This window comes from Sebastes fasciatus, chromosome 3, assembly GCF_043250625.1.
Source record: "Sebastes fasciatus isolate fSebFas1 chromosome 3, fSebFas1.pri, whole genome shotgun sequence".
In the NCBI taxonomy this organism is placed as follows: domain Eukaryota; kingdom Metazoa; phylum Chordata; class Actinopteri; order Perciformes; family Sebastidae; genus Sebastes; species Sebastes fasciatus.
In genome coordinates this window covers 5,176,885-5,199,806 of record NC_133797.1, presented here as the reverse complement: position 1 = coordinate 5,199,806, position 22,922 = coordinate 5,176,885, and the positions used below count along the sequence as shown (strand labels likewise).

Here is a 22,922-nt window from a genome sequence, read left to right as displayed (position 1 = left end):
CACGATTTTGGCTTCTCACAATTAAATGAACATGATCGCCTGCGATATTGATGTTTAAAATGCGTGCCACGCGTAAATCAAGCGCTTCCTAAGCTAACAAATAGAGACGCACCGTCAATCACCGGCTGGCTTTCAGCAGTCTCATATATCTGATTTTCTGCCAGTCACATGAGCAGCTGCCACATGATGGTTTTACATCGGCGCACAGCGGCACAGACAGTAACGTCAAACAAACATCTGGAACAACTAACTTAATCAGACACTTATTATATTGTAATTCATTCCCATGATGTCGCTCAGAGTGATCACAGCGACCGACTCGTCTGCTGACAGCACGAAGCTGAAGTGCTGGTGGTGCATTCAAGCTCTAATCAAAATGAGTATTGGCCGATGGTAACTTCTAACGCTATCATGATGCGTTCAAATGTGATCTTGTAAAATGTAGTTTTTGGTGAGAAACTTGAATAAATCCAGTTGTTTGAAGGAGATGTTTTCACTGCAATATAAAATATGTCCTGTTTAACTTCCTAACACTAGCTCTAAGAAGCTTATAATATATAATTAAAACTGCTAATGCCAAGATTTTTTTTAAATCAAAGCAAATATTTAAATAAAAATACAATAATGTATTTCCTAATTGTGTGTTTTTATGCAAATAACCACCATAGATGACAATAACAAAGTAAAAGGATAATATTTAGAATTTCTGACGGTTGGAATGTAGCACAACATGGAAGTGAAAGCAGCGCTCTGTTTATTTAAATGTGAAATTGCAATAAAAATATGTTGTCTCTAAAATCTATGAATGATTGTGATAAATAATCGTGATCTCAATATTGATCAAAATAATCGTGATTATCAAACGGGTCAGCATTTCACCTCTACTACTGGCTCCATACAATCTAAATTCACAGTCATCAGTTTAAAAAAAAAAAGCCAACTACTAACTAACAGCAGGGTAAGAATATAAACACAATACATCACGTCTTTGACATAATGTCAACTCTTAACCTCTTCACATTCTGTTGATAATGTTGGTTAATTTTTGGAATGTGTTAATCTAAAAGGATGTCCATATCTTACACATTGCACCCTAAATGTTGAATAGCGCATCATAACTGTTCAATTGTTCTTTAAAAGTGCAGAACACACAGCTGACGCACAGACCTCACTGAATATCCAGTCAAGTTCCAGTTCCTTTAAACCATTAACCTGATCTGAGATCACACCAACAGAGAGAGTTTGTGCCGCAACTGTTTACATGCTGTCAGGAAAAAGATCAGAGTTCAGGTTCATATCTTTATGTGCAATCATCTTCCTGCATACGGGGCTGAGTCACAGACAAATTATCGGCACGTTCCACCATCCACACCCCCGCATGAACGTGACTCGGTGGTTCAAGTGTGTATATAAAGAGCAGGGAGACCTCCTCATCATCATTGCATCCATCACTGAGCTGATACCTGAACAACATCACCTTACATTTACCTGACAAGTAAGTTAGACACCTGCTGTATTTCTTTTCATTCAGTGGAGCTCATGGTTCTGCTCTCCCTCTTTATATTTTTAACAGCAGATTTCTCTTCTCCACAGTTGATCATCACCATGAAGACGGTCCTGGTCCTCTCAATTCTCCTCTGTGCTGCATTTGCAGCTCCGGCTGAAGACAAAGAGAAGCATGCTCCAGGTCAGTATTGAAGGTCTTTGCTTTAATACACACACAGACAGTCAGACCTACATCTATCTAACACCAACATTAATGTGATTCATCCACAGAAGCAGCAGCAGCAGAGGCCCTGAAGGAACAGTCGGTTGCTGCACCTGGTTAGTGTCCTCTTCAAATCTCATGCAGCTTTTTTTCTGTTTGGTTTCATGTTTTATTTAGCCTGCGATGTGACAGCTAGTTGAGAACAATTAACTAAACAAATGATCAGAATAGCTCAACTAAGTCAACTAATATCCAAAGCCAGGATAAACAAGTTCCACCAGTATGCTCCCATTTCAAGTTTTGAGTTTTTCTGACTTGTCAATCTGTTTGTTGTTGAAAGGGAAAAATAATTCAAGATAGATTCTCCCTGAATGAGATAGTTGTGTAGGATTTGAACCCAAGGGCACATGATGACAGACTGCAGTTTCAACAGTTTGCTCGATTACATTTGAAGGCCAGAGCAGAACAACTACAACTTAGTCTGGTACAGGCTGTCGTATATAACCAACCTAATCAATTCGTACGTAATCCACGTAATCGTGACCCAGGACAGGTGACTTAGTATAAAGAGTGATAAAGTCTGCATAAGGAGGAGGTCAGGGAGGATGGGTGGATCTAAAAACACCAGACTTTCACCCAGGAGCCCACTGTTTGTGTACCGTGTAAAACCAGAAGTCAACGTTGACTTATTTGTCTCGTAACTTCCATACTTAATTAACTTCTGTAGTCATTTTAACCCAAATCTCTTTTCCTAAACCTAACCAAGTAGCTTTGTTACCTAAACAGGTTCTGCACTGCAGTGGCACTGATCGCTTGTGTTGCTGGACATTAATTTGAAGACAAACACACGAAAAATAACAAAATAACTTTTTTATAAGATATACGAACCGTTGTATGAGGATACGTTGATCTAGAACAGCACAGCCCTCGAGGAGCTCAAAGAGCACCTTTGTAGATTAGAGCTGGTGTTGCTGAGATTCAAGACCAACATTTGGTCCCCTTTCCTTTAGGTTCTGTCCAGTCAGAGGTTTGCACACTAAAAGAATAAAGAAACCATCACAATTTGAAGGTAAATGTCAAATTGTGGCACAAGGGAAACAGCTTTGTCAATCTAGTCAGAACTTGCCTACTTTTTAGTCACGCTTGCAGCATTCGCTGAAGGGACGGCAATGCACGACCTGCAAAACGAATAAGATTCCCATCAGCCTCAGCTTATATATTACTTTTACGGTGCCTTCAAATGAAACTCGTGAACTTGTGTTTACAGCATGGGAAGTCGTGTTTGCATTATGCTTGGTGTTCAAGTGGTGAGAACACCGCTGCTAAGCAACGGCAAAATTAACGTTAATGAAGCTGTTGATGTTTCAGAGATGGAGGACAAGATGATGAAGAAAGAAGAAGTGTCTGTGCAAGAAGATTCTGTTCCTGTTCCCAGAAATGGTAAACAGGAAGGACACACACACGCACGCACGCACGCACGCACGCACGCACGCACGCACGCACGCACGCACGCACGCACACACACACACACACACACACACAAACACGCCACTCTATACGCTGTGGCTGCTCATAGTCAACTAAGCCGTGAAATACATATTTCAGTTATCACAGTTATACTTTATCAAGTACTCCCGACCTGTCCCACATATTGTTGGACTGTAAAAAAAAGTTCAATTAGATTAAAGACATTTAAACTACAATATGCACACAATACATGTCCAGTATTTTTTATTTATTTTTATACTACATCTCTGTCTCTCTCTCTATGCAGTATATGTGTATATATACATAAATATATATATATATATATGTATATATATATTGTATATTTTACACAATAGTACTAATTGTGTTGACTGTTTCTCTGTGTTTGTGCAGCACTTCAGTCTGAGGAGGCAGCAGCACCTGAATGTAAGATCCACTTCACTGTTTTAATCTTTCCTTTATGCTCCTTCATGACCGAGGTCGTCATGGCAACAACAATGACACCACTGAAAGAGAAAATACAAATAAAAGTCAAACACCTACCTGTCACGTAGATTGTCAAATGTCTTAAGTATTTAAGCATGACGTGCTTTAAAGGACCAGAGCAGTATTTTTGCATGTGTTATTATTATTAACTACTTACAACATGTCTATTATACTCCACTACTAACTAATCTCCAAAATACATCAGATGAATACAGACAGATGTTGGTGTCATTAGAACAGCAGTTTCTTCCTTAGGAGGCTGTAAAAAGTGAGTTTAGAAAGGACCTCTTATCGTTGTATTTCAGTCAGTCAAACTGCTCTGTTCTCTCTTCTGTCTGTCTGCAGCTCGTTATAACTTCTGTCCACAAGGCTGGTTCAGCCACAGCTCTCGCTGCTTCCTCTTCGTCAATACTGCCATGAACTGGTACAGTGCTGAGGTACTGCTGCTGTAATATAATAATATATAATATAATAACTTCTATATTGGTATTGTGAGCAGCTTAATAACTCGTATAGCTTTTCCTGTCATCTGATAGACTTTGTTATAGACTACTTTAGAAGTTAACCATCAAACGATGAATGTTCCACTGGATGGTGACGGTAGGTCAGTCAGTCTGTCACCATCAGTCCATGAAAAGATGAGCAGCTCACATCGAAGCTAAAGACAATTCCATTTGGAAAAGAAAATTAAGAAAAAGTATTTAGTTGTATAGCCCTAAAATATCCCGATGTGCTTCCTCTGTCTGACAGGAGTACTGCAACGGCCTGGGTGCCCACCTGGCTTCTGTAACCAACAGCAGAGAGTACAGCTTCCTCCAGCAGATCACACAGACAGCTGGTCAGACCCTCGCATGGATTGGAGGCTTCAGTCTGCAGGTCTGGATTTAGGAAGAAATACCACTCAGTCAGTCCAGATCAAGCTCAGGACCTGGTCCAAAATGGGGTGTAGAACTACACAAGATGAATATGAGAGCAAATGAAGAGACTATAAGACAACACTTCCTTACACTCATGCTCTTTGTCTCTCAGGGCCGGTGGATGTGGATCGACCGTGAGGGTTTCTATTACACCAACTGGCACTCCCAATCCTCCTCCAGCAGCTTCCCCTGCGTCCACTTACGCACCAGCAGTAAGTCCACCTGTTTGCCTTGGCTCGCTAGCTACACGAGTTAAACTTCTCACTACGGTTACCTGTTTTCAATTATTATTTTCTCACACGTGAAGCAAACATAGCCTTAGCTAATGTGTTAGTTCAGATCAAATTTACTACGTGGCTATCTGTGAAGGTGCTGCCTGGCTTTTTTTTTCGCTGAAGAGGGCAACATCAGACACATTTATAATTTTTTGTCAAATTTGACAGTGATATTGGAATATTTTTTCAATCCCAGTTATAATCAGTTTAAGTTAAGTTAAGTTTCACTCACACTTAACCATGAGTGCCACACGCTCTCCATCTCCTTTCAGTCCAAATAAGATTTACGTATATAAATACAGTTGTAAGAGGTGTGAATGTTCTACCTGGATTTCTGTCTTGGTCTCAGAGAGTGGATATCTGTATTTATATGTCTTGATAGGGAACAATGCCCAGATCAGAGTTAAAGTGACATTAGAGTATACAAATCTTCCTCTTTCACCCTTTTTTTTTTGGTCTGAGTGCTAATTTATTAAATTTTCTGTGGAAAAAGGCAATTCAGTGATATTACAGTGAACATTATGGTGTATAATTTGTTAGATTCAAAATGGATTTATTGTTAATGTTGTTATTTTTTGTCTTTTTTTAAATCAAATTTCAGATGGTTGGGGCAACACCCAATGTAGCTCTTCTTATCGCTTCATCTGCTCCAAGAACCCTTTCAGCTGTTAATATACGGACTAAACATCTGGGGCCTTGGGACAGATCGGCCGGTGTATTTTTTTCTGTTTGAAGCCGACTCATGAACTTTGTTGTGTGTCTTACTGAATTATAGATTTCCATCGTGTATTCTTCAAAACGTTAAATGATGAAGTAACTTTTGTGTTAAAGTGTTTGTGATTGTGGCAGTAGACTTGTTTTACATAATAAAGACTTGTAAGAACGGGACAATGTGTGATCTTCCTTTAAGAGCTTGGTTGAAAAGTGCTTGTTGAAGTCCAGCTGTAGTCATTCATCAGGTTTGTATCAAAGCCGTTCAAATAATGACACACGTCTCAGAACTAATGCTTTAATCCCTGGTCTTGGTGTTATAAGAGGTATGATAAATATAAGAAAACACAGACAAAGAGGACTCTGGGTTTTATTTCAAGACCAGGTCAAGACTGTGGTGTTATATCACTAAACTGCCTCCACATTGTCCGATTCAATTGTTAAGATCATGACTGTGATTGCTCATAGAAAACAAAGGAGAATCCCCACACATAAAAAATTCACGTCTGCAACGCCTTTTAATTATTTTATCAAGACACTTCTCATGGTATACTTCTACATACACACATATGTATATGTGTCGATGAAAGAAGTGAATCAAGGAATCTTCTTTTATTTTCTGTTGGTGTTTTTATGTGAATGTGGATCTTTCAGATCAATTAGAGGAGTTCCTCTGGTTTGCATGTTCCACCTTTTATCACAAGTGCAGTGTAGGACTACTCGCACTGGTCTGGTCTTGGTTTTGACTCAATCTTGTCTTGACTTTGTCTCAACTCCTTCTTTTTAACTTAACATTGACTTACTGTCAATGTACATGTATTGATTTGATTTAATGCTATTCACTGAGTTTTATTGTTGTCATATTAGTAGTAGTAGTAGTCAGTTGTCAGGCTATTTGGGTAGCTGGCTTTGCCACAGTTGATTTTTTCGTTATGCTTCACACGAACACGGGGGTATTGCATGCACACTAACCATCTTTTCTAACTCGGTGCATTATCCTAAACACTACAATGTACATGAACTGTGAATACACATACACATTCAGAGAGAATCTCAAAACTCCCGCATCACACACATTGTTGTGACCGAATACGTGTTCAGACAAGACAAAGAGACCATGTGGCTGATGAACCGGTGGCCATCTTTGTTATTTTACATTGTCAGCCATATTGTTTTGTAGGCCATGCGGCCTCAGTCGCCATCTGGAACCAAGAACACCATTTTGTCTTTGTCTCTCTCACACACACACACACACACACGTTTTGTCACTTTAGAGGACATTACATTGCTTCATGGGGACATATATTTTGTCCCCAAAAGGAAAGCTAGTCCCCACAATGCGACTGTGTAAACAGATTTATGTCCCCACAACATGAGTAACACATGCCCACACACACTCTTTTTGGTTTGTTTTTCTTTAGTTAATTAGTTAGATTAATATTGTGTTTTAACCACTATTATCTTTGAAATAAATGCTTGTGGAATAAACATGCTGGTCTGTTTAATGCTGCATAACTGATAGTTTAGTATACTTTATGAGACTGTTCCTATGGGACAACATTAACTGGCTACTATTTTCCCTTTGTTAAGGCGGGTGGTTCCCCACGAGTTCACTTCATATAAATGAAGTCATATTATTTGTTCTGCCTCCACATTTTTTGTGTTGCATTGGAGCCACCTAGTGGTGATGAAATGTATTTCATTTGTGTTCATGTATTTTAACCCTCCTCTCTTGGTGTAGTCTGTTCCTTTTGTCTATGACTCTACTGAGAGGACATGCTGAGAGGACATGCTGCCCTTTCTTCTTACTTTTCACCTCTGGTAGCCTTAGAGGGTCAAAGTCTGGAAGTATTTCTGCATGTAAAGGTCTACTTTGATATATTCATGGAGTATTTTTATGTTTTGATGTTACATTCATGTTGTAGTTGTAGTGCTAAATGTAGTAGCATTTCACCACAATGTTAAAATCAGCTCAGATGCTAACTAGGCCTGCAAGCCTCATGATAATGGCTCCTCTTTTTTCTTATGTGATGGTTATATGTTAAATTTGAGTTGTGTAATCATGCATATGTATATGGGCAGTTTGTAATGCCATATTTTGTATGTTTCCACAGTTTTACAGTGAAGGAAAGATTCTAACTAAAGACCCTACACTCTACTCCGGTTTCCTGGGTCTTTATTTCAAGGATCTAATGTTAGCTATCGGCTAAGCTAACCTGAACAAAGCAAGATCAGAATATTATTCAATACAATTATTACTTTCGTTACATGCCTGTGTGTCGTTGCCGCCCCTCATTTACACTACTGATCCTTCAGTAAAACCTAAGGAAACTTTTAAATCATGGTACCCATTTTACGGATAATTCCAATATTTCTGCAATTTATGAAACACCTTATATTTATGGTCCTGAACCATAAGTTTGACTTTAGCATTTTTTTTTGTTGTGCCAAACATATCCGTAGAGGGTTCAGATGTTCTCTAAATACCATGGTTGCAAAATCAATTAACGGCAAACAGACCATCGAACTGATGGTGTTGGACCTAAAGAAAAGGTACAGCCAGGCTTGTGTTCATCCCCGAAAGGTTCTCTACGTGGATGTCTGTCTCGCGGAGACAGGACAGAGCGCATTGCAGGCGAGGTTTGGAGTGTGGTCAAATCTCACAATCAGACTTGACATATGGCATTTCATATGGAGGTTGTCTGCTGGGTGCACCACAAATGCCCACCCACTGTATGGGACATTTACAGTATGTCCTGCCTGCAGTTTTGACCGGGAACCAGAGGACATTGCTCTGCTGCGCCGGGCAGTGACTGAGCAGCTGAGCTGACTTGGTGGACAAGCGCATCGCGAAGAAAGATCTGGGGTCTCATTTCTAAAACAGTGCGTAGGATCCACAATAAAAATGTACGTGCGCACAAAAGCTGAAAATGGCGTGCACCAAAAAAAAATTGGACTTATAAACCTGTGTGTAAAAACACCTGCAGGCAATGTTCCCTTTATAGATCACAGTCCACCTGGAAATGTGCGCACATGGATCCGCCTCATATCCCGCCCTCTACACCCCCACATTCAGCCATAAATGGTCGATGCAAAGCACCTCATGAATGTTTCTGCGTGTAAATGAGCCTGTTGATCAGTGGATCTTACACACTTACACACCAAAAACTGACAATAACTGCACTATACTGTATACTGACTGTGCAATATCATAACTACTCAGGTGTAATTCATACTGTGCAATATTTTTTAGGTAGAATTTAATTTCATTCTCACTGTGCAATATAATTTTTCCACTTGTGCAATTTTGTTAATAGTCTGTTTATTGTCAATACTGTATATACTGCTCCTATTTTTATACTTCCTTCTATTTAAATAGTTCATATTTTGTTACACTTTGTTTAGCTCTTTTTTTACTGTGTTAGCTGATGCATCTTGTTTTTTTGCACTATCCCCTTTGCTGCTGTACACTGCAAATTTCCCCACTGCGGGACTAATAAAAGAATATCTTATCTTATCTTATCTTTACGGTGAATCACGGCAACTACCGAGAGGAAGACCAAGAAAATCAATTTTTCTGACACAGAGATCGAGGTGCTTGTAGGTGAGGAGGTCTCTGAACACTCGTTCCCTTCTCATTCTGTCATTCACGTCACGTAGTCCTCACAGTGCCGGTATATCCACCATGCAGCATGTTACGAGTGTCACTGCTGTGTTTATATGTTTACAGCAATCAGAATGATCGATTCACAACTTGCCAAAATGATCAAGGCAATCAGTAATATCCCCCACCTGGATACCATTTGAAAAAGGAAGTTTGATAGGTGAATACAATTTATTTATTTAAGTTTTAATGGCAAACTTGTCCTGCATTATGATTAGGACTGATAATGATAATGAGGATATAGAGTGTAACGATTGTGCAAGAGCTGTCACTGGCTTTACTTCCTCACTTTGCTAATATACACAATCCATACTGTCGAAGATGTGCCGGGTGGAGGTGACTGGAGGAAGCTGAGTTTGTGTGGCGCACTGTTGGAGACATAGTTGCATCAGATAGCTGTTTTCATTGATTCTATGTATACTGTATCTGTCCCTATCTAATAAACCATACATACATGAATAAGTCGATTTTACAGGACAACTTTAAGAAAACTAATATCGTACTTGGAGATATATGCACACTTATTAAAACTATTGGCGCTCTGTTCTGCCATTCTTTAATGCTATTTGATATAATCTTGGATTTCTACAACCCATGATGATGATGATGATGATGATGATATCAACAGCTGCTCCACAGCTGACTGCAAGTGTCGGTAGTCCGGCCCTCTCCTCTGAGCTCCGGAGGAACGTGATGGTCAGACAGCGCTGATGAGATATTGAGAGGAATTTGATTTGAGATTTGAGTTGGCTAATATATTTTACATTTGTAAGGTGCTTATGGAATAATTATGGCTCACTCGCACAAATAACACTGCTGGTTTAAATGTTTATGATAAAGTGGATATAATTGAAGTGAAGTTAAATATGTGAGAGGATTTGGTAGGAACAGGTTTGGTTATTAGCAAATTAATTCATAATATCAATAGAATTATTAGTATTAATAAAATTATCAATAAACATTAATAAATGGGGCACCACCCTGGAATCAGGGAACAATAACCAAAACGTAAATATAGTCTCATTAAATATACTAAACTATCAATTTGGACCTTTGATTAATAATTAAATTAATAACTATAAGCAAAATAGATAGTAAAGGTTGAAGGATATTGGAGTTCTTGACATAGCAGAGGTTGGCATTATTCACTCTTGTACAACATTAAACAGACCAGCATGTATATTCCACAAACATTTATTTACAAGATAATAAAGGTGTTAAACACAATATTAATCTAACCAAACTAAACAAACCAAACACAGTGTGTGAACTTGTGTGTGTGTGTGTGTGTGTGTGTGTGTGTGTGTGTGTGAGAGAGAGAGCGAGAAAGCGAGAGAGAGAGAGAGAGAGAGAGAGAGAGAGAGAGAGAGAGAGAGAGAGAGAGAGAGAGAGAGAGAGAGAGAGAGACACAAGATGGCTGGCTACTTGTCTCAAGATGTCTGCATTTGCCTACAGACAAATGGCGAGCACTGTAAAACTACAAAGATGTCTGGATCAAAGATGGCCGCCAACATGTTACCACATGGCTTCGGAACACATGTGCTCAGGAAGGACAAAGAGGGGGGGTTGATGTGGGGGTTGAGATCATCTGAATGTGTATGTTTATGTTTAACACTAATTCACAGTTTATGTATGTGATCTTAATGTGTGTCAGATAATGCAGTTGGTTAGTTTGCATGCAATACCTTGTCTATGTGAAGCATAAACTAAACACATCAGATGTGGTGAAGCCAGCTACCCAAATATCTTAACTACAAATAATATCACAACAGTCAAACTCAATGAATAACATTAAACATATCAATACAGGTACATTCCAGAAATCAAAGTTGAACACTCTTGCTCAGCCATGTACAATTGCTAGTGCTAAGGTAAGCCCAGTACGTTACCAATCCATGGAAGAAAGGGTTGTAACTCCATGTGTTGAAGTCGTGGTTGCAAGTCAAAGATGTTGTCTTTGCTGTGTGAGATCTAGTTCTGCAGTTTGGTGGGAAACTGGTCCAGTCCTGTTTCTGCAGCTTGGTAGCTTGGTGCTAACTTCCTTGCTCTTATTGCTTGAAGTTAGCTGGTCAAAAGGCAGGCTCTCGCGTCTTCTGCTTAGAAGTTCTTTGTGCTTCAATGTCTGTTTCCTAACAGGCCATAGATCAGAGCAGAGCTGCTTCTACAGCTTCTGGTCTGGAGAGAAGAGCAGCAGCTCACCTTCCGCAGGTCAGCAGAGGTGAGAAGAAGGTGAAGAAAGAGAAAGAACAAATGATTGTCCTTTGGTTTTGTCCTGGGTGAATTTCACAACTATGTGTGAATGAGTCATCAGCCAATGGTTACTGAGCTGAGTCCATGGGTGGAGATACTCAATGGGTGCATGACTCAAGGATCCTGAGAAGAGTAGTTCATTGTCTTTGCCACCAGTAATGGTGGGTCCCAACAGTGCGTACGCATGGGTCAAAGTTTCCGTACAGCTGCGCACATTCTCCCGTTAAGTTTGTTTTTATAGATCACAACTGTTGCGTGGGAAGTGGCGTACGCACATTTCAGGCCCCGTTTTGTGCGTATGCAACGGTTATAAATGAGACCCCAGATCATTACTTGGACAGAAAAGAAAAACAAAATTAAAGCTGCAAGCAGCAATGAACGGGCCCTCGCCCCTTGTGCATGTCAAGGGAACTGGCGGGACGCTGGTCAACGCGGCTGTGCATTTCCGTGATCGTCTGACACGCCATACACGACTTAGATGGTATTTTTTGCTTGGAGTGGATGGCGCTGGAAATTATGTATTTAAAATTTTGAACAACTTCCTGTGTCCACTATGTGACACTAGAGAACACACACACACAAATGATACGCTATGTTGCTGTATATCGTGTAGATCACACCATGTAAATCTCATGTAAATCGGATGTCACAAAAGGCTGACTTCCTGTTGTCAGTAGGTGGCGCTATGACCATAACTCAATATGGGCTTGTAGATGTCTTCAAGCCTGGACTTTTGTCCAGCATATACAATTTGGGGCATATTGGACAATGTTAAGTCTAGTTACAACTGCTTCCTGTGTCATGGCAAAACATGCAAATTGCCCGCCTCGCCACGGCAACGCTGTTCCACAAAAACCCCAAAAGCTTCGCAATTTACCATTGCAAAGGTCTTGAGATACTGTAGACAAATTTTGAGATCGATCTGTTGAATCCTCTAGGAGGAGTTTTGAAACGTTCCATACCTGTAAAGTGCCTAAAATGGCATATTGTCACATGATCTATGACATCGGCGTTGAAGGTATTGAATATTCCTTCGCAATTTAGCGTTAGATTAGCTGGAGGGTTATACCACCAAATTTGAAATGAATCCGATAAACCCTCTGGGGCGAGTTCAAAAAAGTTTGCAAAGTTTGAGTGCATGAGTTTTTATGCATCCTAAAGTCCTCAAACATGTGTTCGTAAAATGAAAATTATCATACAAATGCTAATATGGCTGACTTTCTGTCTGGTGAAACACTTTGAAAAAGATTGGATATACTTTTGAACATGAGTGCAATGATCCCACCAAATATCATGAACATCGAAGGAACTTTTTTCCAACCTGGTGTGCATTTGGGGAGTGCTATGGAGCCCACTGGCCATGCCGGAGCACAATCACTGCACAACTATGCTGTTTTCGCCGGCTCTGGAGCGTTTGCCAATTTTTGTTTTAGTGCATCCCAAGCCCAAGTCCGGACCTGTCAGTGCGGTCACAACAAATTGATGGCATGCGGATGTCTGTGGAGCCTACACATACCTCTGATGACGAAATTTACATCACACGGACCCTAGCAGACCCTCACATACTCGCGGAAAGTATAACTTCGACTTAAGACTTCCAATATGGACTTCTAACCTTCAGAATGAAAGTTTCAGTAAAACAGATTATTGTACCTCATATCCTTGTTTCAGCCAATCAGAGCTGAGTAGCCTATACGTTAGACACGGATTGTTAATGCATCATTTACATGTCAACAAGTTCAGGTCAGATATCATTTGTGCTTTAACAATCAAAGGAGAATTGTACAATGTCTCACATGCTTTAAAGGGACTGTTTGTAACTTCTTACACGTATAAATCAATCCGTGTTGGTGTCCCATGCGTGCTCGCGTGTGGCTACGTTCAGACAAGACTCCAACACAAACTACACGGAAGCACCAAAACCGCAAAGTTATATCTAGTGAAGCCTGTCTTGCAAAACAGTGTTCGCCTGGGTCGGACGACGCGGGGGAGACCGTAGCTTTGGTCTCCAGGGCTGGGTCTCTGCTCCTCTACCTGCCTTCACTCAGCTCGCTCCACCTCTCACGTTCATGCGCGCACACTACACACTGCAGAAGAGTTAGTAGCTCTGAGAATATCTAGAGAATGTACAGTGGACATTTGTGCAGAAATAACTGCTGCAGCTCCTCCAGACCATCAGAGGTTTCCCCTGTCTTGTGAAGTGGCGGTGCTCCGCAACTAGTTACGTTATCGTCTCCGACCGGGTACTGATGTCTTCCCTGATCCTTCCCTGGCCGCAGTCAGGAGGCTGAGGCAGGAAAAGCCAACACTAGGATCAGCAGTGATTCATGGAGAAACCTTCGTCTGGTCAGCTAACATTACTGCCAAGCAGGTGAAATATAGAGTGATATTGTGGTTTTAGCTGACGTGTATCGCCTCACTGTTTTGACGGATGCTCGGTCACATTCACGTAGCGCGTGCACACGGGCGAGCGCGAGCAACAGGACACTGACTTTCGTTAATTTAACAGCCACAGGTTTCGCTCTTACAACCAATTTCTGATACTTACAAACAGTCCCTTTAACTCACTTCTTTTCAGTCTTTATGCAGGTCATGGAATATTATAGTATTTCACTATTTTTATTAGTCTGTGACGGCATGAAAGTGAAATGCTGCATTACATTACTCAAAAACATGGCTTTATTGTGAATCCCATACAGTACTTCAACATTTCCACTACACAGTGCGCTCAGTTTAACAATCTGTGCACACAGTTTTTTTTAAACAGCATTCGGAGAGTCTGTGCCGACACTGCTCAACCCTCTCACATTAGTTTTTTTAATGATAGAACATGTTTAGAAAGCAAAATATACACAGTTAGGCTGTTTGCCTTTAATTGATTTTGCAACCATGGTTTTTAGAGAACATCTGAACCCTCTACAGAAATGTTTGTACGACAACAAAATGTGCAAATATCAGACTTATGGAGGTGGTGGACATCTACAAGTTCCTGGGAGTACACATGAACAATAAACTGGACTGGACCGACAACACCGAGGCCCTCTACAGGAAGGGACAGAGCAAACTGTTCTTCCTGAGGAGGCTCAGGTCCTTCAACGTGTGCAATAGGCTGCTGCAGATGTTTTACCAGTCTGTAGTAGCCAGTGTCCTCTTCTTTGCCGTGGCATGTTGGGGGGCGGGGGGTAACACCAACACAAGGGATGCCAACAAACTGAACAGGCTGGTGAGGAAGTCTAGCTCTGTGGTTGGATCTGAACTGGACGATCTGGAGGTGGTGGCAGAGGGGAGGATGAGGAGGAAGCTGGACGCTATCCTGGAGAACCGCTTCCACCCCCTCCATGATGAGCTAGTCAAGATGAGGAGCACCTTCAGCCACAGACTCATCCCCCCTCGGCACAACACAAAGCGCCTGGGTCAGTCCTTCATGCTGGTAGCCATCAGGCTCCACAACCAAGGCTGACCCCCATATGAGAACTATGAGGACTTTAAAGGTCACCTATTATGCAAAATGCACTTTTCCATGTCTTTTAAACATCAATATCTGTCCCCAGTGTGTCTACAGGCCACCATAGTATCATAAAAGACCATCCTCTCTCTTTTTCTCCTCCTCCGTTTGTCCGGAAATGGGTGCAGAAAAAAAATTCGCTTTTTTCCTTGTATTCTGACGTCATTAGAGAATGCAAGTCACGTGAGGGTTTCCTGGTCGAACCAGAGAGAACCTTCAGTAGCTGACCCCGGCCCACAGCGCGTCACTGTCTCTCCTCCTCAACCGAACTAGAGCAAAGTAGCTCCTACAGTTAGTCTGCAAGAACCAGCAGAACAGGCTTCATGTACTCCCATCATCTAAATATAACATGTTCTTTCACAAAGGCTTTATGTAATTACACTGTTTAAACAGATGATATTTATATATTATATATATTTGATGTCATGCATGTAGCAGATTACAGGTAGTAAATAGTGACTTGTAAGCAACACAACACATTTCTGTTTCACAGTCAAACTTTATTTGAGAAGACAGATGACAATATTAATTATTCACAGCATTTGTAATCATCTCACCTGCAGTTATGTTAACATGGTACAGGAGAAAGTCTTCAGCTCTGGTAAACTATGGTAAGCTAAGCTCCGGTGGTCTGTAGTCATGGTAACACAGAGACAGCTACTACTGTAAATAATATACCATTACTCTGATCTTCCATACATTTATCTTTTAGCAGAAATAATGAACTGACTACTGTTTCACATCTTCTATTTTCCACCCTGATGGTCGCTGTGTTTACACACCGTGTCATAGCGGTAGCATGTAGCTAACCCGTTAGCATGTAGCTACATGCTACCGGGTTAGCTTTGTATCTCCATGTAAACAGAGCCATCTGCCCACAGCTGTCTGCTCTCCTCTGGGATGATTCTGTCGGTCATTTCTCACAGATGGATCTGTAAAGACAGACGTAAAACAGAGTGTATGTTTACGGTTTACAGAGTTGATGCATGAGGTAAACACTGAGCTAACCAACAGAGCTATAAATAGTATTATTTACCTGAGAGAAACCGTCAGGAAAACCTGGAATCTGGACCGCAGATGTTCATCATGTGTCGCCGATTTCTGATCAGATTCCTCCGGTAACGTGCGCTGGGTGAAGTTTCTGGTTTATAAACTTTAAAGTGGTTTATAAACTCTATTCTAGCTCCTCTCTCTCCACTCTTCTCTCTCTCTCTCTCTCTCTCTAGAGAGAGAGAGAGAGAGAGAGAGAGCTTCTCCGGGAGGGAGGGGGATGGTGACGCTGTTGTTGAGGACGTTTGATTGACAGAAAATGCTGACCAATCAGAGCAGAGTGGGAGGAGACAGAGGCTACAGACACAGAAATCAGCACTTTTGGAAATGGGCTGAAACAGAGGTTATAGAGACATGCTGGAATGCATGATCTGATTGTTTTTTTGAAAAAAAAACTTCAGAGACATGGTTTGGAGGTGTCTGAGACCTATAATAACTAGTTTAAATGGAGTATAACATGTGACCTTTAAGAACTTTAAACACACACTATCTGCAACCATCTTGGACTCTAACCACTGGCGCACTTTACACTTACTTCACACTATAAATCCTATATACCACTTTATACGTAGACTGCACATATGTACATATTACATTTATTTATTGTACATACTACATTTATTTATTGACAGACTGCACACACTATGTTCAACCATTCAGTCTGTATCTTTTATATCTCTATTATTGTTTTTATAATTTTTGTATACCTGTACCTCTCCTGTGTTTCACTCTGTTTGCTGCTGTTGCTGCTTTGACACCTGAATTTCCCTCTGGGGATTAATTAAGGTTAATCTTATCTTATCTTATCTTAACTTAATTGTATTGAATAATATTCTGCTCTTGCTTTGTTCAGGTTAGCTTAGCCGATAGTTAACATTAGATCCTTGAAATAAAGACCCAGGAAACCGGAGTAGAGTGTCGGGCCTATGATGGCTTCCTTCTCGCTTTCCTATTAAACCATAATTCTATCACCAAGCAACGTGTCAACAACAAGGCTTGTATTAAATAAAGTTACGCTCATTCATTTTGTTACTCACGGTTAGATATCCAGTCAGTAGCTTTCTGTCTATGGATGCATGGATGTCAACGTGCAACCTACTGTATGTGTGTGTGTGCACGTGTGTGTGTGCGATAAACTACACAAAATAACCAAAACAGGATATGCCGCGGCAACCCAAAGTAAAGAAAAAGATCAACTTAAACTTTATCTTTGTGAAATGAACAAGTTACTGTTTTAAAGCCCATTGAAAAACTATTTGGTCTCTTGGCGTCCTGAAGCAGCCTGCGCTGTGCACAGCTGGTACTAATCACTATGACGCCATCAACTGGTGCCAATTTATTAACAATTTAATGCCATGGTTGGCCACATGGGGCACAAATACCAACCACTACTCTATCAACATGCTGTTCATCTTATAATAAGGAATTTAACTTATCCTTTTCTAATATTTGGCTCCTACAGGGCCTTTAGTTAGAACTTTTCCTTCACTTTAAAACTGTGGAAACATACAAAATATGGCATAAAAAACTGCCCATATACATATGCATGAATACACAACTCAAATTTAACATATAACCATCACATAAGACAAAAGAGGAGCAATTATCATGAGGCCTGCAGGCCTAGTTAGCATCTGAGCTGATTTTAACATTGTGGTGAAATGTTACTACATTTAGCATCTATTATTACAACATGAATGTCACATCAAAACATAAAATACTCCATGAATATATCAAAGTAGACCTTTACATGCAGAAATACTTCCAGACTTTGACCCTCTAAGGCTACCAGAGGTGAAAAGTAGGAAGAAAGTGCAGCATGTCCTCTCAGTAGAGTCAGAAACAAAAGGAACAGACTACACCAAGAGAGGAGGGTTAAAATACATCAACACAAGTGCAATACATTTCAACACCACTAGGTGGCTCCAATGCAACACAAAAAATGTGGAGGCAGAACAAATAATATGACTTCATTTATATGAAGTGAACTCATGGGGAACCACCCGCCTTAACAAAGGGAAAATAATAATAGCCAGTTAATGTTGTCCCATAGGAACAGTTTCATAAAGTATACTAAACTATCAATTATGCAGCATTAAACAGACCAGCATTTATATTCCACAAGCATTTATTTCAAAGATAATAGTGGTTAAAACACAATATTAATCTAACTAATTAACTAAAGAAAAACAAACCAAAAAGAGTGTGTGTGGGCATGTGTTACTCATGTTGTGGGGACATAAATCTGTTTACACAGTTGCATTGTGGGGACTAGCTTTCCTTTTGGGGACAAAATATACGTCCCCATGAAGCAATGTTATGTCCTCTAAAGTGACACAACGTGTGTGTGTGTGTGTGTGTGTGTGTGTGTGTGCGTGTGGTGTGTGTGTGAGAGACAAAGACAAAATGGTGTTCTTGCTTCCAGATGGCGACTGAGGCCGAATGGCCTACAAAACAATATGGCTGACAATGTAAAATAACAAAGATGGCCACCGGTTCATCAGCCACATGGTCTCTTTGTCTTGTCTGAACACGTGTTCAGTCACAACAAAGTGTGTGTGATGCAGGAGTTTTGAGATTCTCGCACCGAGTTAGAAAAGATGGTTAGTGTGCATGCAATACCCCCGTGTACGCGTGAAGCATAACGAAAAAATTAACTGTGGCAAAGCCAGCTACCCAAATAGCCTGACAACTGACTACTACTACTACTACTAATATGACAACAATAAACCTTAAAAAGGAGTTGAGACCAATTCAAGACCAGACCGAGTCAAGTCCAAGACCAGACCAGTGTGAGTAGTCCTACACTGCGCGACACACTCACACAATAAAATGTGGAACATGCAAACCAGAGGAACTCCTCTAATTGATCTGAAAGATCCACATTCACATAAAAACACCAACAGAAAATAAAAGAAGATTCCTTGATTCACTTCTTTTATCGACACATATACATATGTGTGTATGTAGAAGTATACCATGAGAAGTGTCTTGATAAAATAATTAAAAGGTGTTGCAGACGTGAATTTTATGTGTGGGGATTTTCCTTTGTTTGCTATGAGCAATCACAGCAATGATCTTAACAAATGAATCGGACAATGTGGAGGCAGTTTAGTGATATAACACCACACTCTTGACCTGGTCTTGAAATAAAACCCAGAGTCCTCTTTGTCTGTGTTTCCTTTGATTTATCATACCTCTTATAACACCACGACCAGGGATTAAAGCATTAGTTCTGAGACGTGTGTCATTATTTGAACGGCTTTGATACAAACCTGATGAATGACTGTCAGTCTTCAGACTACAGCTGGACTTCAACAACCACTTTCAACCAAGCTCTTAAAGGAAGATCACACATTGTCCTGTTCTTACAAGTCTTTATTATGTAAAACAAGTCTACCGCCACAATCAAAAACTTACTTAACATTTCATCATTTAATGTTTTGAAGAATATACGATGGAAATCTATAATTCAGTAAGACACACAACAAAGTTCATGAGTCGGCTTCAAACAGAAAAAAATAACACCGGCTGATCTGTCCCAAGGCCCCAGATGTTTTGTCCGTATATTAACAGCTGAAATGGTTCTTGGAGCAGATGAAGCGATAAGAAGTGGCACACCTCTGGTTGCCCCAACCATCTGAAATTTGATTTAAAAAAAGAGAGAAAAAATAACAACATTAACAATAAATCCATTTTTAATCTAACAAATTACACACAATAATGTTCACTGTAATATCACTGAATTGCCTTTTTTCCACTGAATAAATTAGCACTTAGACCAAGAAAAGGGTGAAAGATGTAAGACTTGTATACTCTAATGTCACTTTAACTCTGATCTGGGCATTGTTCCCTATCAAGACATATAATTACAGATATCCACTCTCTGAGACCAAGACAGAAATCCAGGTAGAACATTCACACCTCTTACAACTGTATTTATATACGTAAATCTTATTTGGACTGAAAAGAGATGGAGAGCGTGTGGCACTCATGGTTAAGTGTGAGTGAAACTTAACTTAACTTAAACTGATTATAACTGGGATGGAAAAAATATTCCAAAAAATGATAAATGTGTCTGATGTTGCCCTCTTCAGCAAAAAAAAGAAAAGCCAGGCAGCACCTTCACAGATAGCCACGTAGTAAACTTGATCTGAACTAACACATTAGCTAAGGCTACGTTTGCTTCACGTGTGAGAAAACAATAATTGAAAACAGGTAAAAGTAGTGAGAAGTTTAACTCATGTAACTAGTGTGACAAGGCAAACAGGTGGACTTACTGCTGGTGCGTAAGTAGACGCAGGGGCAGCCGTTGGCGGACACTTGGGAGTACCAGTTGGTGTAATAGAAACCCTCACTGTCGATCCACATCCACCGATTCTAAGAGAAAGAGAGCATGAGTGTAAGGAAGTGTTGTCTTATAGTCTCTTCATTTGCTCTTGTATTCATCTTGGTCCATTTTGGACCAGGTCCTGATCTTGATCTGGACATAGTGGTATTTCTTCCTAAATCCAGACCTGCAGATAGAAGCCTCCGAGCCACGCGGTGGTCTGACCGGTTGTCCGTGTGATCTGCTGGAGGAAGCTGTACTCTCTGCTGTTGGTCGCAGAAGCCAGGTGGGCACCCAGGCCGTTGCAGTACTCCTGTCAGACAGAGGAAGCACATCGGGATCTTTTAGGGCTATACAACTAAATAGTTTTTCTTAATTTTCTTTTCCAAATGGAATTGTCTTTAGCTTCAATGTGAGCTGCTCATCTTTTCATGGACTGATGATGACAGACTGACTGACCTACCGTCACCATCCAGTGGAACATTCATCGTTTGATGGTTAACTTCTAAAGTAGTCTATAACAAAGTCTATCAGATGACAGGAAAAGCTATACGAGTTATTAAGCTGCTCACAATACCAATATAGAAGTTATTATATTATATATTATTATATTACAGCAGCAGTACCTCAGCACTGTACCAGTTCATGGCAGTATTGACGAAGAGGAAGCAGCGAGAGCCGTGGCTGAACCAGCCTTGTGGACAGAAGTTATAACGAGCTGCAGACAGACAGAAGAGAGAACAGAGCAGTTTGACTGACTGAAATACAACGATAAGAGCTCCTTTCTAATCTCACTTTTTACAACCTCCTACAGAAGAAACTGCTGTTCTAATGACACCAACATCTGTCTGTATGTATCTGATGTATTTTGGAGATTAGTTAGTAGTGGAGTATAATAGACATGTTGTAAGTAGTTAATATAATAACACATGCAAAAATACTGCTCTGGTCCTTTAAAGCACGTCATGCTTAAATACTTAACACATTTGACGTTCTACGTGACATTTGTGATATTTGGAGAGAGGTGTTTGACTTTTATTTGTATTTTCTCTTTCAGTGGTGTCATTGTTGTTGCCATGACGACCTCAGTCATGAAGGAGCATAAAGGAAAGATTAAAACAGTGAAGTGGATCTTACATTCAGGTGCTGCTGCCTCCTCAGACTGAAGTGCTGCACAAACACAGAGAAACAGTCAACACTATTGATTAGTACTATTGTGTAAAATATACAATATATATATACAGTATATATGTATAGAGAGAGAGACAGAGATGTGGTATAAAAATAAATAAAAAATATTGTACATGTATTGTGTGCATATTGTTGTTTAAATGTCTTTAATCTAATTGAACTTTTTTCTATAGTACAACAATATGTGGGACAGTTAGGGAGTACTTGATAAAGTATAACTGTGATAACTGAAATATGTATTTCATGGCTTAGTTGACTATGAGCAGCCGCAGCCTATAGGGTGGCGCGTGTGTGTGTGTGTGTGTGTGTGTGTGTCCTTCCTGATTACCGTTTCTGGGAACAGGGACAGAATCTTCTGGCACAGATGCTTCTTCTTTCGTCATCATCTTGTCTTCCATCTCTGAAACATCAACAGCTTCATCAGACCTCGATTTTTGTTGAGAGTATTTGACATCACAGTATATCTATCTTGAATTATTCTTCCCTTTCAACAACAAACAGATTGACAAGTCAGAAAAACTCAAAACTTGAAATCGGAGCCTACTGGTGGAACTTGTTTATCCTAGCTTTGGATATTAGTTGACTTAGTTGAGCTATTTTGATCATTTGTTTAGTTAATTTTTCTCAAATAGCTGTCACATCGCAGGCTAAATAAAACATGAAACCAAACCGAAAAAAAGCTGCATGAGAAAGAAGACACTAACCAGGTGCAGCAACCGACTGTTCCTTCAGGGCCTCTGCTGCTGCTGCTTCTGTGGATGAATCACATTAATGTTGGTGTTAGATAGATGTAGGTCTGACTGTCTGTGTGTGTGTGTGTGTGTGTATTAAAGCAAAGACCTTCAATACTGACCTGGAGCATGCTTCTCTTTGTCTTCAGCCGGAGCTGCAAATGCAGCACAGAGGAGAATTGAGAGGACCAGGACCGTCTTCATGGTGATGATCAACTGTGGAGAAGAGAAATCTGCTGTTAAAAATATAAAGAGGGAGAGCAGAACCATGAACTCCACTGAATGAAAAGAAATACAGCAGGTGTCTAACTTACTTGTCAGGTAAATGTAAGGTGATGTTGTTCAGGTATCAGCTCAGTGATGGATGCAATGATGATGAGGAGGTCTCCCTGCTCTTTATAAACACACTTGAACCACTAGTCGGCAGAACGTGCCGATATTTGCAGGAAGATGATTGCAAATAAAGATATGAACCTGAACTCTGATCTTTTTCCTGACAGCATGTAAACAGTTGCAGCACAAACTCTCTCTGTTGTTGTGATCTCAGATCAGGTTAATGGTTTAAAGGAACTGGAACTTGACTGGATATTCAGTGAGGTCTGTGCGTCAGCTGTGT

At 40.3% G+C, this 22,922-nt stretch overlaps 2 protein-coding genes across 5 annotated transcripts; one reads left to right on the top strand and one right to left on the bottom strand.

Annotated features, from left to right (window-relative positions):
• The first annotated feature begins 1,165 nt into the window (after positions 1–1,165).
• On the top strand, positions 1,166–22,677 carry LOC141765146 (ladderlectin-like). Of its 3 annotated transcripts, none has more exons than XM_074631136.1 (9): positions 1,166–1,495; positions 1,577–1,687; positions 1,777–1,824; positions 3,077–3,148; positions 3,590–3,622; positions 4,028–4,119; positions 4,433–4,558; positions 4,712–4,811; positions 5,476–5,762. In XM_074631136.1, exons 2-9 carry the CDS (start codon positions 1,606–1,608, stop codon positions 5,544–5,546), a joined length of 624 nt encoding a protein of 207 aa, XP_074487237.1. In that variant the 5' UTR covers positions 1,166–1,495; positions 1,577–1,605; the 3' UTR covers positions 5,547–5,762. The 3 variants fall into 3 exon arrangements, with proteins under 3 accessions (XP_074487237.1, XP_074487236.1, XP_074487238.1); XM_074631135.1 differs by having other exon boundaries at positions 1,167–1,495; positions 1,594–1,687; XM_074631137.1 differs by lacking the exon at positions 5,476–5,762 and adding an exon at positions 22,605–22,677 and having other exon boundaries at positions 1,405–1,495; positions 1,594–1,687; positions 4,712–4,841.
• On the bottom strand, positions 19,415–22,707 carry LOC141765145 (ladderlectin-like). Of its 2 annotated transcripts, none has more exons than XM_074631134.1 (9): positions 22,621–22,707; positions 22,429–22,539; positions 22,280–22,327; positions 21,904–21,975; positions 21,522–21,554; positions 21,011–21,102; positions 20,572–20,697; positions 20,335–20,434; positions 19,415–19,694 (listed from the first exon to the last, which is right to left on the bottom strand). In XM_074631134.1, the coding sequence occupies exons 2-9, from the start codon at positions 22,508–22,510 to the stop codon at positions 19,624–19,626; spliced, it is 624 nt and encodes a 207-aa protein (XP_074487235.1). In that variant the 5' UTR covers positions 22,511–22,539; positions 22,621–22,707; the 3' UTR covers positions 19,415–19,623. The 2 variants fall into 2 exon arrangements, with proteins under 2 accessions (XP_074487235.1, XP_074487234.1); XM_074631133.1 differs by having other exon boundaries at positions 22,429–22,522; positions 22,621–22,685.
• Positions 22,708–22,922: the final 215 nt, after the last annotated feature.

Coding starts and splice junctions, on each gene's coding strand:
- LOC141765146 (XM_074631136.1), top strand. CDS start 1,606: ATGAAGACGGTCCTGGTCCTCTCAATTCTCCTCTGTGCTGCATTTGCA. Junction 1,688..1,776: donor CAAAGAGAAGCATGCTCCAG/GTCAGTATTGAA, acceptor ATTCATCCACAG/AAGCAGCAGCAGCAGAGGCC. Junction 1,825..3,076: donor ACAGTCGGTTGCTGCACCTG/GTTAGTGTCCTC, acceptor TTGATGTTTCAG/AGATGGAGGACAAGATGATG.
- LOC141765145 (XM_074631134.1), bottom strand. CDS start 22,510: ATGAAGACGGTCCTGGTCCTCTCAATTCTCCTCTGTGCTGCATTTGCA. Junction 22,328..22,428: donor CAAAGAGAAGCATGCTCCAG/GTCAGTATTGAA, acceptor ATTCATCCACAG/AAGCAGCAGCAGCAGAGGCC. Junction 21,103..21,521: donor GGAGGCAGCAGCACCTGAAT/GTAAGATCCACT, acceptor GTCTGTCTGCAG/CTCGTTATAACTTCTGTCCA.